A 16652-nucleotide genomic window follows, 5' to 3' on the forward strand; every position below is an offset into this window, starting at 1 on the left:
CTTCGCTTAAATAAAGCATCTAGCAACGAATAATCTATTTGACGGGTGAAACCCATAGTCCCTACTTTCGGCACGCCAGAATAACGTCACAGTTTTGTTAATTTTTTGTTTCTGCGAAGAAGAAAATTTAAAATGTCATGCCACAAACAGCAGCCAATCATGACGCCAATGGCTGATTTTTGGTGCTATCGGGTGTTAAATTTGCGGTCCTGAGACGTAATCTACTAATTGAACTATGGACAGAACCGAGTCACCGCTGAAAGCTGGGAAATTTGTCACTCACATGTGTCCAGTGCATGTGGCTGAGGTTGTTAAAAGCTACATCGAATTTAAAAAGGTACTATGCACGTTGCCTAAAGGTATACTATCGTCGTCTAGAAGGCTTTGAGATTAACTAATAAGTGCTACTTTTGCTGGTCGAAGTAGGCAGTACAAAGAAATTGAAACGTTCCATTTCAAAATAACGGAACAAAATATATTGTAGTAAATCATGGAATAAAACATTATTTTTCTCCGTTTTCTCAACTCGAACCAAAACTGAAGTTAAATTTCCTTCCCATTAGTTTATTCAACATCTGCTTACGGCTTAAAATGCATTTTTATTGAATTTTATTTGATAACACTTTTCTGATCCTACCTAACTGCAACCAGTATGTTACAAAGGGAGGTAAAAATTTGAACAATTTTATTTAAAAACTTGTGATAAATGGATTTCAAAAAGTCTGGTAATTGGTAAAGGGGATTTCACTCTAACCTTTTCTGCTGGGTTCACACTCTTTATTGCATATATTATTATCGTCGTTGCATGGTTCAAGTACACCCCTTCTTTCTGGCTCCACAATAACACCACAGTTTCCTTCCCTACACAATTAGCTACTCTTTAGGCTCTCTAAAGTCTTCCTTCTTAAACGTACAAAATAATGTGTCAACATTGTTTTCAGTCACCATTTTAAGAAAATAGTTCTATCAGAAGTAGTACGTTGTAATATGCTCCAGCTGCTCCGCTCAGCCCTGCCCGTCGTCGGCCAAATCGTAAAGAACGAGTCATGTGCAATAATATGTTATGGAAAATGTCACAGTTATTCTTAGTAGAAAAAAACAGCCTTCAGTACAAAATATATTGTAACAAAACAAAAACAGAACAAAACGATGCGCACTGTTTCATACTAAATGTGCAGAATGATAACATTTGATAGAATTCTTTCCTACAATCGCACCGTGCCCTTTTTAATTTGTTCGTATATTTCCGGCGTCAGCAGCTCGTACTGGCCCTTGCTGGTCAGGTAGTACACGGAGTCCTCGATCACGCTTGGGTCGAAGCCCTCCAGCTGCAGGTCCAGCTTCTTCAGCTTGAACGTGCCGGTCATGTCGACCTTCGACAGCAATCGCACAAACTGTGGCCGTGCGTACGAAGGCAGCGTGTCCTTGAGCGTGCGTGCCATCTGCTCCAGGTCGACCTGCCGGTCGGGATCGAGGATGGCGGCCATTCCGGCGCGTCCCTCCAGGTTGGGCACCTCCACGCCGTACACGACCGTGTCCCGGTAGCCGACCGCGTTGCTCACCTCCGCCTCGACCTCGCTCGTCGACACATTCTCGCCCTTCCAGCGGTACGTGTCGCCGGTGCGATCCTTGAAGAACAGACTGCCCCGCTCGTCCGCTACCAGCAGGTCGCCGGATAGGAAGGCCGCGTCACCCTTGCGGAAGATGTCACGCACGATCTTCTTCTCAGTCGCACCCTTGTCGACGTACCCGAGGAACGCCCGGGACGGATTGTTCGGGATGATCTTGCCGATGAACAGACCCGGTTCGTTCGGTTTACACAGCTGACACAGGCCGTCCTTGCCACGCAGCGGCTCACTGTAGCCGGTGGCCGGGTCGGCACGGATGATCGAGATGGGGTACACTATCGGGATGATGCGGGACACGAACCCGATCGCACCGACCGTGTTGTCGATGTTGACTGAAAAACGAAAACGAAGGATTAGACCAAGGGAGAATATGCTTTTGTCACCCCTCAGAGCACTCACCAATGTTGGCGTTACCCTCCGTTGCGCCGTAGAACTCGGCCACGCGTGGGATATTGAAGCGCTCGACAAACTGTGGCCAGATTTGAGGCCGAAGTCCGTTGCCAAATATGAGCCGCACCTTGTGTGCTTTGTCGGCTGCAGACGGCGGAGTTGCTAGGATGTACCGGCACATCTCTCCAATGTACTGGGCGATCTGAGGGGATATAAAGGGGGTGGAGGGGTCGATATTATAGGGCCGGCCAGTGGACAGCAATAAGCAGCGCCATTTCCAATGTCCATACCGTGCAGTTGTATTTCTGACAATCGGTGAAAAACTGCGAGGCGGAGAACTTCTTGCGCGTAACCACCGTGGCTCCGAATAGGAGTGCCTGACCGATGCTCATCATACCGCCGGCGGTGTGATACAGTGGCAGTGGGGTGTAGAACGTATCGTCGGCGCGAAATCCGGCGACCAGCGAGATGGCGGCGGCAATGAAAATGTACCTGTTGGTTGAAATTGGAAGAAGGCAATCCTTTAGTCGAACTGATGCCATAAAATCTCTTGGAGGAGATGAACCAACCTAGAGTGGGTGATGACGGCCGCCTTCGGTAAACCGGTCGTACCGGAGGTGTAGATGTAGATCAGTTTATCGTGGTGGCTCGGCTTCTTCACACCGCTCGTCGGCAGGTCCTTGGAGGCGGACTGCATTAGCGTCGTGAGGTCCTTGGAGTTGGCGAGCAGCGGTCGGTCCGGCGTCTCGTTCACCTGATAAAGGGCCACCGAGGAGGGCAGCGTGTCGGCAATTTCGGCCACCGCGTCCGCCAGTGCCTCGCCGTAGATGAGCGCATTACAGTTGGCCACCGTAACGCTGTGCATCAGGGCGTTCTTGCGCAGATTGTGGTTGATCAGCGGCACGATCACGCCCAGTTTCGACAGCCCAAGCCAGGTGGCGACGAATTCGGGCCGGTTTTCTTGCAGCAAACCCACCACATCGCCATGCTTGTAGCCGTGCGCGTGGAACACATTCGCCAGTCGGTTCGAGTAGTCGCTAACCTGTGCGAAGGACAGACAGATCCGGTCAGGGGTCTAAAGTTCACGCAATTTACGTTGCCGATGTTCTGCTTCCCGTGCGTTGTGCCAGTTGTGTTTCACTTATTCCGGGCCAACATGGTACAAGCGGAAGCTACAAAAAATAAAACATCGACGACGCAAACCTGTTCTCAACGTGTTCGGGGCGGGTACGGGATGATATTTGTAAAATCAACTAGCACCACAACGTCGTCGCCGACCGTTGACGTCATGGAATAAGCAACCTGTTGCGAAGGATCACTTACCTCCCGGAACGTCCAAGTACGGCCCTCGAAAATTAGGCACGCTTTTTCCGGCTGCTTCGAGACGAACTCGGCGAACACATCGCCGATCGTGGCATTGTTCTTCGCATGCTTCCGCACCAAACCCAGCAGCTTGATGTATCTCGTGAGAGCTCTAGAAAAACAAACCGTCTATTTGAATAATTTGTTCACAATTGATTCAATCGTGTTCTCTCGCGTGGTTGTAAACAATGTTTTTTAATGTGTTTACCGAACGCTGATAGCGTTTCTTTTTTTTTAATTTCGTAATCACCATCGATTAGAATGAACAAAACTTCGAGGGAGGGAAGTAAAAGAGAGTTAGGCATTAAAATAAAATAAAACTTCTCGCTACCATAAACTCACTCTCGATTTCATGCTAATCCTCAACCCCTTATCATCACCTCTTGCCACGATAAGGTGCACGGCTTTAGCGTCTATTGATAAAGACGCTTCACGATGGGTGAAAATAAAATGAAATATAAAAAATATCTCTTGTAATTTCCTATTATGACATAGCAAATTCCGGTGCTGGTGAACGAAAAGAAACTCCAAAAAGGCAGTAATTTCTTTTGGTTGGTGTAAAAAAAACCATAAAAAACTTGATCGCACACCGAACCGTTGGTTGGAAAAACAAACTGTTGAGTGAGTCGCGTGCAGCTGATGGATCAGTTTTCCCATCTTATCTAGCTTGCAACGGATAAAATGGCCACCGAATAGCTACTGCTTTGTTTTATTATTTTGAGACTTAATAAATGTAAGAAAACCGGGATTAAAAAAGCACTTCTCACGACTACCAACACAAAGGATAAAAAGTGGGTACTGGAGTACAAGACAAAATAAAATACCACAAAAAAGGAGCTAAAATACTATACAAATATATGTTTAATTATGTGACTTGTTTTTGCTCAAAAGCACTACGATTTAAATAGCTGAATACACACATCTCATCACATCTCAAGTTGAATCGAGTCCAGCAATGACCTTTAAAGTCGCGTTCACGAAATACGCTCGCACTACCTTCTTTATGACGACGAGTCGATCATCATTTCTTAATGATCTTCTTAAAAAAATCATTTACTTCTGAAGGTACGATGTGGCACAGGTTTAGCAAACATCAACAGTTAGATATGATGCGAATAGTTATGCAACATTGATAGTGGTAAGAACCTGTCCTAAGGCACTTCCCAGTCCGATGATGGAAACCGGTTTTTCAATGATAAATCTGGAACAAAACTGTCAAGATTGTTTTGGAGGATAAACGTGGCACATATTCACCAACTGCATCCGTTGTTTTATCCACTGAAAGACTCGCTCAACAAAGCGTCCAGGTTGGAGAGCCAAAAGAAACCCTCCCGCTTTGTGGTTCACTTTCTTAAGCTGACCTTCAAGATGGGTGCGCATTGCAAGATACTTGCAGGGTCGTTCGGTTGGCCGTTTACGTTGTGGTCAGTTCGGTTGGAAAGCGTGTTTTCATCACTCAACACCTCTGTACACAAACACACGCGCGCGCAAGCACAGTGATAGGCAATAGTCGCTGGTTATGTTGCATCTCCACGAAGTTTCTCACGAAGAGCCTCTATAAGGCGGCCTTACATGATCACCGTTGACTACCACCACCAGGCGACGTTGAGTGAAAAGTGAAAGCGTGCAGATACGGACTAACTGGGGAGACACTTAGACTTGGGCATTAAGATGTAGCCAAATCCGCCCGCCATAAGGCGGTACGTTAGTGATCAATTGCCTGGCCAAAGTCCAACCGAACGAAAACTACAGATTCAGCACTTTACTTTAGGTTGTTCGATACGATGTCTTCTTTCGTTTGCTTTATTGGACACCAGCGACGAACCTAAAGCAACGCCAACTGCTCGCGTGCAATAGTGATGTAAGAAATGACCTTATTTATCCACGCAAGCAACTCAGCATTGCGTATACGACACACGGCTACGTCTTTGTTGGTGGACTGGATGGAGAATAAGTTAGCTTTTCATTTTTCTGACGTCCGACGTGGAGCATTCTGGCAGCTACGACCAGAAGGTTTCACACCGTCACGAAACCGGCAATAAACTGGAGGCAAATTACGTGCCTTAAGCGAAGGGCAAGACCTCCGGAGTGATCCACCGATCGGTGATGGCCACCGCGGTTCTTCGGCCTGCGGGAAGGACACTCCCTGCCACCCCACGGTGAACCCTGGGCCGGGACGATTAACAATGCAAATTCCTTCACTGCCACGCACCGAGGGGTCGTCCCGCCCCGCACCGGACCACCCTTAAACACACAAACGCACAGCGAGAGACACACGGACACGGCAAAACCAGTCGACTCACTTGATGTCGCGCGGTGCGGTCACGAAGGCAATGTACCACCAGCGCCACCAGCCGCTCGCAATGAACACCGCCACCAAGGTGATCAGGAGCGACGGCAATCCGTACTCCCAACCCATGTAGTACCAGATGAGCACAACGGCCGCGATCGAGGCACCGACGCTGGTAAACTGGAGCACGTACAGAAGCACTAGCCTGAAGCGGTCGCTGGTCGTGCGCCTACTGAGCTCGCTGGTGGCTGTGGTGTCGTCGTGAACCTTCGCTCCCCCGAGGAGGGACGGTGGGGAGGTGGTGGTCGGTGGTACGGTGGCCGCTAGCTGCCGCGAGAGTTCATGTTCCGGCTGCCCCTTCTCGACGTCCACTATCGACGGCTGCCGGAGCGCGTTTCCGAGAACGAGAGAAAGAGAAGAGGGAAGAAACACAATCTCAGAATAACGGAGAGCATAAAGTCGCGGGATTTTCCGCGGATCACGATGCGCGACGAGCCCATGCAGGGGGGCGCCAAACTGATCTAAACAAGTTGAACCACCCCTGGGTATGCAAGGGATGTCGGGGTGGGCTGGTGTTACATGAGCTTAAAGCTCGTTTCGAAGGGAAGCTTTTGATCGAAACCCCATCTGTGATGAGGCTGCTACGTTAGTCGCACATGTGTGGTTCACGTATGCGGAGCTCCCTCTTCAAGGTGGATCAAGTGTTGCACCTCCCCCCCTCCACCACTTAACCTTGACCATGAACTAGAACGGTGGCACGATTTGACTTTTAAAGATCCACTGAAAGTGTGTGTTTAATTGGTCTCTAAATAGAATAGAACGCAAAAATATTTAATGGAATGTTGAATTCCAAACGTTCCTACACTTTGAAGAATACGTATTTTGAAACTATCAAAAAGGCTCGTAAATTATAACTGAGCTGGATAAATAGAGCCATCAGTTACGTAACATATACGCTTTTTATCTGAAATGTAATAGTTGCAGAACTGAGTACACAAAAGGCCAACTATAAAGCTGTTAAAAATTATCTTACAAGTATTACTTTTGGTACGGAACATGTTAAACTATTTTCATGGTCTATGAAAATAGCAACGGAGCATTCTTTCAACTAAACGATAAATCTGATGCGTTTTTATATAAATTTATGTTGTAGCCAAGCTTTTCATAGCCAGTCATAATTTTAAAACGTTCTTGAAACTAGTTTGGATACATGCTTATTACAATTCTATTTCCATGCTAGTTTTTTGGTTTATTTGCATACAGTTTATTTATTTACAATATTTGATCGTGCGATAAAAAAACGACCCCGACTAACCCTATCAATGTTGTGCATCAAAACTGTTAGTTGCAAAAAAGTGCACCAGCTGCAAGGCTAAAACCAGGCATCCAGATTCATCTCCTAGAATATGCAAGCGTCTGTTTTTTTCTATTTGACTTTGCTCATGCTGACATTTTGGTTTCGTGTTACTTATTCTAATTTGGAAGCTCAGATACGCTCTTATCAACCAAACACCTCATTTGCAAATCATGAGAGATATATTAATCTTGTTTGATGTTTCCTCCAAATAACGAAATAGTGTTGCATCAGGTCTGATCAAAACAATTTCAAATCTATTATTAGTATTTTCCTAAGCACGGCTGACCACCGATAGTGGAAAGGCTGACCACCGATCTACAATATACCGTCTTTCGGTCCCATTAACTCTGTTCGGAGAGAGGCCTTGTCGCATTAGGGGAAGTTGTGCCGCAGAAAAAAACTACAACTTTTTATTTTAAAGACAATCAAATTTAGATTAGAAAGGGCGCGATCTAGGGCTTATGGGAAGACTTCATTACCTTTCTGTACGAGCCATAGCGTCGCGTTCGGGCTCGGGCGAAATTTTTCACCGAGCGTATCGTACGTCACGAGACGTACTTGCTTTTCACGTTCAGCTGGTGCGTGAAGAAAAGAAAGTTGCGGAAAATCATTCTGGCGGCGGCTGCCGGGTCTCAAGTAGACGAAACGAGGGGCTTTGAAAATGCGAAGCTTTTGAGTGTGTATTAGGGTGGAGGTTTTCCCCGGGCGAAGAGGGCAGTACCGTCGAAGAGCAAGTGTATCTCGTGGGACTCGAGTTGTTTTACCACATCCACGTAAACTTCCCACTTCCCAGTGTGGAAGATAAATCACGGAAATGAATGCGGTATAGCTCAGTTCGATGTGCTCTGTTTATCAGAATTTCACTTTTCTTTTCACTCCCGATCTCGTACAAATTGCACACGGAACTACAAAACCGTGAACCGAACACTCTTCCGTCACTTTCCGCTTTCGGTTTCGGAATGGTTTATTCTTACGACAGGATCGTCAATATTTATTTCTCAAATTATGAACTTCTAAGCTAAAATGTTCAACACACTACCGACTATTGTTGTTTAAATATTTGCCCAACCTCCGGCACCCGTTCACACTTGACCTCAAATGAACCTTACACTTTCGCGAAAAATAGCTACTCTTTTGGAAATGTCAAACCGTGCTTCGGCGAGGACGCTTCAGAGCATTTGTTTTGATGCGCAGACCACCCCGGCCGCCAAAGAAAACCGTCCCATGCGCATCCACGGGCCCATGGAAAACCCCTCACCGCGTCAGGGTTGACGGTTTTCCATCGCGAACACTACGAGAACATTTGCGCGGGGTGAAACAGCTGTTATTGCACCGAAATGCGTTCCGAATGCGTTCCGTGCGGCTAACAACCTTTGGTGAATATCTAAAACGCGCACGTGTTGGTTAAAAATATAGTGTAAAAAACGGTTAAACGCCTCTCCGGTGTCTCAGGGTCATATTGCCGTTTATGGCGAGCCGTAAGCCATTTGAATTATTTTAACTGCCGACTTTAATGCTTCGCGTCTATTGAACGTTAGGGTTTTTAACGTCTGCCAGACAGTAACTGAAGTTAACCCTACTCCGCATAACAAGGGAAGGAAGTTTCCACATCGCAACTCGCCGGTACCCTTTGGCCATGAACATGTGCACGCCGGTTTCCTTCCATCTACCCCAGCAAACTAGGTCGAATGGAAAATAAAACGAAAATCTAATTGTTACGCCTGCCAAAGCAGTTGATTGAGAGTAGAGAGCATTGATGCGTTCAACGTAAGTTTTGTGCCATTGAACAGTTGAAGATGATCCAACAAATGAAACACACATGTGATGGATGGATATATGGATATTTCGTATATTTACAAGTCATAAGAAAGCAAATGTTGCACTCAATTGGCCAAACTTTTCTACATATTCAAAATAATAACAAAAAAAAACTATACAACATAAGACACAGGAATGAAAGTCACAGAAAAATGATACGAATAGAAAAATTATTCGAAGAACACGCCATTAAACGAGTTTGATCGTAAGAAAACCATGATCAGATGTTATCCCCTTTAAAAAAAACTACTAGTCCATTTTTTATATGATTATTTAAAAATATATAATGAAATAGTATGATATTCGGTTCTAAGACAAATTTGTTAAATACAAACACGTGGTATTATTTACAAAAATTTAAATATAACACTGAGCTTTATTACAATTTTTTATTTATTATTAGTGGAAATGGACCAAATATGACCCAGGACGAAGATGACATTAATCGAACGTAATTTTAGGTCTTTAGGTCAAAATAAGTAATTCTGAGTCTAAAATTACTTTTGGCATGTTTTATGTTTTTGTTAAAAAATAGTTGAATTAGTTTACTTTAGTAACTATAGTAAGCAGCAGCAAAAGGCTTTGAGAATCGCTAGTTTATATGTTGACCTGGCTCTAAGAAAAAGAAGCAAGAAGATGCAGAAGAAGCAAAAGTGCATCGTAGAACATGTTTACCCTCTCGGTGCAGTAGGAAATTCCTCCTGACGCCTCACTTCCCTCTGCCCGGCGGAAAGCGGTGGCGCGCACACGCCCAACGCGAAGGAATTCTATGCAAATACACCTCCGCCGGCCGGTGGCGAGGCGAAGCTTCAATATTGACTTTCGCGACCTTAGTGTTTGTGCAACGCAAGCTGCGGCCTTCTTCAAGCAACCCCACATCAACTCACCTGTACTCCCTGGCGATCCTCCAAACCCCTTGCCAGCATTCGCGAGAAAAGATCGCGAGACGATCGAAAGCAATGTTACTTCTTTTTTCGCAAACAATAGAAAATGGAAATGGCCTCCCGGGGTGAGGCGCTGGGAGCACTTGGACGGTCGCTCCGACCCGCCGGTATGCCCGATCGGCTCACAAAACCTTCACCGCGGTGCACAAATCGCCTAACGAACGCCGGGACACACAGATCGGCGCGGGGTTCAACGATCCAATCCGGCGGATTTTCTCTGCGGCAATTTTCCTCCCATGGACATTGTTGCCACAATGACTACTTATTCGGAGCGGGGGTCGTACGCCTTTTTTTTGTGTGTGCTGTGTGTGCAACCACAGCTCATCTTAATGATCGACGGCTGACATGTTGAGCCACAGGCTGAAGAAAAGAAAATAAAAGGTTTCTTGAGCCTCATGGCCATCGGCTGTTGACGACTTCATACCTGTGCATCGAAAGCGAGGGATGAAAGAAGGTAGATTGCGGCCCAACATCTTGGCATAATTTACCAGCCAATTGAATGCTCAACAATGCGCCACCCTTAAAAACTTCGTCACGGGCAAAACTTTCGTTCGAACTCCTGGTGTCTTGAGGGAACTGTTAAAGAAAGTGACGGTTGACGCTCATTAGGTTTTTTTTTTAATTGCTTCATATCTACCCAACGGCTTGAACAACCCCGAGTTGACGAGTGTTCCAGAGATTCCATGCGCCCAGAGATTGATGTTGATTTTTATGATTCACGCGACAACAGAAGCAAATATTGGTGTTTTTTTACCATTTCTATTATTTAGCTATCAATTAGCACCACAAGGGATGATGATGGTTCTAACAAAAGGCCGGCTAAGACAACAACTATCATTCAAGGCTTCGCGTCGGGCGCCAAAGTCGAACAGTTACCGGTACTTGCGTACCGAATCTTGAGCCATCAAGCAGCATTTTCGAAGTGTTTATTTGCATTTGTTGTTGAAGATGTTGACGCCCACCCATTGAGGTGGTAATCAAGTGCCCAAGAACATTGGTGAGTGGTTCGGGGGGCTCGATTTTCGATCCTCCTAGGCAAAAGGTGGTGGTGTGAAGTGTTCTGTTATGCAAGAGACCATAGCATATAAAACTGCCAATTTAAAACTCTGATGCAGAAAAAAACGTTAGAACTTGGGAACCTTATAACTAATTAAGTGCGTTTGCTTAGTTGTAAATCAAACAACACCTCTCGATCGAGTACCTCTCACCTGCTCGAGTATTCGGTCAAAGTCTAACCACATTGGGGTTCCAAAACACAACGCACACGTTTAACACCTTTTGGAACGCACATACAAGTTTTGGTGGGCTTCGTTTCGAAACAGCATCAACTTCGAGCATTAGCTGGAAACCCATAAAAAACGTCGTGCCCAAACCATTAGATGACAAATCAAAATTCGGCGCTCGGCCGAGAGCCACTCCAAAAACCCAATAGCTGTGCAATAAGGGCACCAGGAGAAAGACGGTAACGGGTTGAACGACGCTGTTGACCCAACACTTCTGAATCCACTGAGACCCAGACGACCCCAAGACAACACGTCCGGCGCTATTTGGGTCCGGTTTGTTCGTTCGTTGGTCGTCGTTCGTTTGTTTGAAGTAAGTTGTAAACTAAACCGACCAGTGATCGAGCCGTTAGGGAGATTCTTCTGCAGGACATCGTAAATTACTATCAAAAACCTTGTAAACATTCATGTAAAGCCTACGTATACCGGTTCGATGCGACCACGGCGTGACGATAGGACAAGTTTTGGGGGACGTGTAGATCCCAATTCGATTTCCAAACCGATAGCTTTACGTTTGGAAAGCATCTATGTCTGAATCTAGGTTGAACCATCAGGAGCGTATGGTTGGATAAAGTATTTCATAGAAATTTCAAAGTTTTATTGGATATTATTATAATTCAATTGTGCAAAGTAAATATAACATTTTAAGCTTTTTTGCGCCTTCTAAATATAGAATGTTGGCCATGATCGCTGGAAAATCACCTTCAACAATCATTTTTATTGGCGATCATTCGTTGTACGTTTTTCAGCTTACTATCCAGCGCGCTTGTGTCGTAAGAAGAATTTCACAACGCATCCCTTTCGGTCGACCCAGGGTGAAGTAGTGTTTTTTTTTTCATTTTGTTACTTTGCTACTCCATCAACTACATGGACCACAATTGGAACCAGCCGATCACATTATGTGGTGTGTGGACTCGAAGAAACCGCTCAACGTCCAGGAATGAAGGTCACGCGGGGCACACGCAGGACCGTAAACAAGTGAAACAGGTTTTTTCGGCTGAAAGTAAATGACCCATGTAGGATTTTACCATCTAGTTTTTTTGCCTAGTCACAGAAGAGTACCCCAAAAAAAGAAGGAACTCTGGTTTATGTACGCGAACTGCTAGACAACAGAGCCATGCGGTGATTGTAAGCTTTACACATATTAAGACTACTTGCCCATCAACGAGGAACGATCAACAGCATCATTCCATTTTATTTATCTTAGCAGTGTTCTCGATAGTATTGTCATAACGATATTTAAACAGCAAACGTATACTGTATTTCGAAACGCCATGACCTCGAACGATTCCACTTAATCGAATTGCCGACCATAAAGATCCGATCGGATTGGTAAACTTCATACTAGCCGAAGAAGAGAAAAACCACTAAATTGCTATGATACATGTAACCTAACAAAAAAAAACAAATAACAAATCCAAAATCGACGATGCTATCGTGATCACTTTTAAAGCAATACGATCCCCAATCCAATCCCCGGCCGACCGTTGCCGGCATCGCCATTAGAGCCAACCGACTGAAACGTGTATCATTATTATCATTAACACCGCGTCAGGTCCCACGTCCAACAGGGAACGCACTAAGTGGCGGTGAACTAAATGGACATGGAAAGCATTTTCATTGTTAAGCTACCTCTTTCTTACGCTTGAAACCCTTTCTAGCAACGTGCCCGGATTTAAATGCATATTTTACGCAGGGTAACGTCGCTGAGTGACGGAATCGGTTGAATCCTGTGGATGTAAAATGAGCTAGAAACGACAACTTACATCGTTGGTAAATCGGTAGCACAATGGAGAAGTGAGAGTGTGCGAGATCATTCGTGCAAGATACGCCTCTACTACGAATCAATCATATCGTCCAATGCGCTGTATGCTCCACCCGAACGTAGGCTTAGGCTTCAAGGCTTCAGAGTCACAGCAGTGTTACGCCGGAAAGTTGCCAAAAAAAACCGTTGTTGCTGAAACATTAATCAGCAGTTGCATCAAGCAATTATAAATGGCGTGACTAAATGCCCTTCCTTTCACCTAAAACACGCGTGTCGTCTAACACGTTGGTTGGTTGAATTTTTTTTAGTAAGCTTTACACAATTCCGTGTCGCGAATTTTCGGCAAATCTATCTAACAAATCTATATATTCGTTGAATTGATACAATTATGGTAATCAAGAGCTTCCTTTGGATAGGAAGAGAAAACTAGGAAAATTTAAATAATCAAGACGGTCATTAGTGACTACCGGAACTAAGTACATTTCAAACATATTAGTACACTCCACGACTGGCTCAACTAATGGCATCTGATACACGCGACGGAAACGTCACTGAAAATAATTTCACTTTAGCAGTACCACACGAAACCTACCGACGACCTGGTTCCCCAATGTGCCGCCAGGTCCCCAAATAGGCCCACCCGTTCCGATTGCCCCCGATTGGGCCCATGCATACCAAGTACGACACGCCTTGCACAACACATCCGACCGCAGTCCCAGTGTTTCCCAATCGCCCCGATCGCATTCACTTACCGCTATCGTATCATTGTTATTCATCGTGAATATTGATAATTAATCCATACAGAGCGGGAGACGACCTGCGATGCGCGATTGACGTTGGTTTGCCGCTGGTTTTGGTTTGGGATGAAAAGAAACGTCGCCTGAGAATTAGGATTAGGATCAGGCCGGAGGTCGTTCCGGAGAGCGAAGAAGCGGTTTGTCACCTTTTCGACCGATGGCAAAAAAAAAGCACCGATCGCTTAGCACAGGGGATAACTTGTTCGCGCTGATTAAGTGACTGTGACTCAATGACGACCACGAAGCACTGGGTATTTTTGCATCAACCTGCCACCAAGTATTTACGTCTAAGTCAATTCCGGAACCACCCTTAACCTGAAATTCTTTGGACGACCTTCAAGGTAGGTTGGCCAGATGCTGCTGCTTGAAGCTTAGTCGTCCTCACAGCGCACAAGGAAAAGCACACTAATTCGCGACCGACTCAAGGTTGCTTGCGTCAGAACGAAGACACCAAGCGTGAGGGAAACTACAAACACGCACGTGGACACACTGTGGTTCCGGTTCGCGCGAGGCGCGTTCGACGACGGTTCGGCGCAGACTGCAACCGCTTGGTTGGAACGCGCAACGCCGTGCCCCAAAAGCGAAAGTCGAACCGACTGGCGAGCTTTGGCGCAGCGCGAGAAAACCCCATCCGGTGGACTTTTGTTAACGGGCGCCATTGTTTTCCCGCCCGGTACGTGATGCGTGCGCATAAACAGAACATGCTCAACCGAGAAGAAAAAACGAAAAAAACAGAAGATAACGTAATTTAAGTTTAAATTATTTAATAGGCACAGGACACACTTCAGCAGACTAAATATAGACAGAGAACCTGGATCTTTTTGAAAGCAGACCTTTGTGTCGTGGATGCTGGGCTTCAACCAACAGATGGCTATTTATTCAAGAGCAAATTTATTCACGCAGAAATTAGTTTAATAGAATTTATTTTAGAAGTATTTAAGCACAAATTAAAAAAAATAACAAGCTGCTTGTAAAATCCAGCTAGTCACCATACAACTCATAGGCTTCAAAATATCTCATAGTTTCAAAATCGTAAAAAAACATCAGTATCATGTATGCTACTACTCGCATCCGATCGTCGGTGTTTACAGCTTTCATGATGCAACGCATAAGGTAAAAGTATCGAACGGTGGTAGACCCTGCTCTACTGTGATCGATTGCATTGACACAATTTCCGGATCGAAAATCTGTTTTAGGAGCGCGTATTGCTTTTTTATTATCCCACCACAAGGACATCGAAACGAAAGTGCACTAGACGTGTGGCTATAGCTCCCAAATCAAAGTTAAAAAAAAAATTAGAAACAACTGAAAACGCCAGCAACAGTGCGGTAAAGCGTCACAGTTGTGCGGGGGCCACTAGAGATATAATTTTGCTTGTGCCAAATGTGTTTGATAACAAAATCGAAAATGGAATAAAACGGACGAAAATATCTTACCTTGTTTTCAACGCCAACGCGCGAGATATCGTTCGCATTTGGGGGTCCACAATTCTACGACCTCTGGATTATGTCATATCGGGCGGATAACAATGGCGCGAATCGACGATAAGTAACATTCCTCCGGTGCGTTAGTATATTTTACGTTGAACTTTTCCCTTTGCCGATAAATCGAACCCGTTTCAAACCGTCCCGTTGTTTATTTGGATTCGTTTTTAAGAGGCATGTTTTGACGCTAGGATTATGGTTCTCGAATAGATGTGGTGATAAAATTAATTTACAATGGATGCAGGTCGATAAGAGCCGATAAGGATCGGCAGTCAAAGCCACCGACAACGGGTAACAGTGCAGCTTGGTTCCCAATCAGAATTAGTGAATTGAATTCCACTGAATTGAAATTATGCCACCATTAGACAACTATCTGTAAAACATTTTTAGTTGTTGTACTGAATTTGGAATTAGTCAATGAAATTGTAGTTTACCACATGATTCATGATCCAATCCATGATCGTTGGTTAATACCAATTCCTAAGGTTTTTTGGGTTGTAAGATACTCAAAACAAAACTATCAATAACGATTTGTTTTATGGTTATCATGCTTTTATTTTTATTTTTTTATATTTTTTTGCCACAGAAACAATGAATGAATTTATCCGAGCTAGTACTTTTGGTATGCCACTTCATAGTTGAGGTTATTACACCTCAGTGTGAATTTAGCACCAGCACCAGCAATGCCGCAACGTGTCAATATTTGGGTAAAGTTCCCAATATTTGGGTATTTGAGATATATGAATGTAAATATTTTTATATCACACCACATAGGGCAGGTTGTCACAAGATGCGAAATATAATTACATGGTTGCGACTTAGTCACTTATAAAAAATATTATTCTTTACAAATAACAAGTCCAACGAAACGGTAGGAGGATGAGAGGATATGCTCCTGTTGGTCCGTTCTACTCCAGGCCGTTGTCGTGGTGCCCTTGAACATGATCGTATGCTTCACTTCCGTAGTAAGGCAACACGCTGGAATAAGTACGATCGTGTCTTCTCCGGCCAGGTCCACGGTGCTAGGGATCCGTGATGCTTTAGCGCCGTGAAGATCCTGCTTCCGCTAGCTGGTACGTGCCGTTGCTGAGGGTCGGCGACGGTGTCACATATCGGATACTGATTCCTGTCTTAGACTTATTAAGTGCAACGTAACTATATGTATGTTACTCTATTCCCTGACTCAGTCAATTAAAGCGCTTTTGATTTAGCATATATTTTACGTTGCCATTATCCTTCTTTGCCCGCTTTCTCTATGCTTCCATTCTTATTGCAGCCATGTTTATAGGCTCTTTCTGGATGGTCTGGGATTGCCCCATTCCCAAATCAAATCCTTTCAATTCACAGCTTTGCCTTACTGTGGCAAAACCATATTTGAGGTTCTTTTTCATAGACGATGTGATGCTTCGTCTCGAATGAAAAATATGCACTCCATGCAATGTGCAAATGCATTTACCCGCCCATACAAAATGTGTTTGGTGTTTGCACCACCTGTCGATGGCTGTAGATGTTTGGCCTATAATCAGACATGAAAAGT

At 44.8% G+C, this 16652-nt stretch overlaps 1 protein-coding gene across 1 annotated transcript; it reads right to left on the minus strand.

Moving 5' to 3' along the window:
- Positions 1 to 588: 588 nt before the first annotated feature.
- On the minus strand, positions 589 to 5814 carry LOC131272370 (long-chain fatty acid transport protein 4-like). The gene is made up of 6 exons (XM_058274083.1): positions 5684 to 5814; positions 3342 to 3492; positions 2588 to 3060; positions 2309 to 2510; positions 2028 to 2220; positions 589 to 1960 (listed from the first exon to the last, which is right to left on the minus strand). Exons 1-6 carry the CDS (start codon positions 5797 to 5799, stop codon positions 1206 to 1208), a joined length of 1890 nt encoding a protein of 629 aa, XP_058130066.1. The 5' UTR covers positions 5800 to 5814; the 3' UTR covers positions 589 to 1205.
- Between the last annotated feature and the right edge of the window lie 10838 nt (positions 5815 to 16652).

The sequence above is a fragment of the Anopheles coustani genome, chromosome 3 (genome assembly GCF_943734705.1).
Source record: "Anopheles coustani chromosome 3, idAnoCousDA_361_x.2, whole genome shotgun sequence".
Lineage (NCBI taxonomy): Eukaryota > Metazoa > Arthropoda > Insecta > Diptera > Culicidae > Anopheles > Anopheles coustani.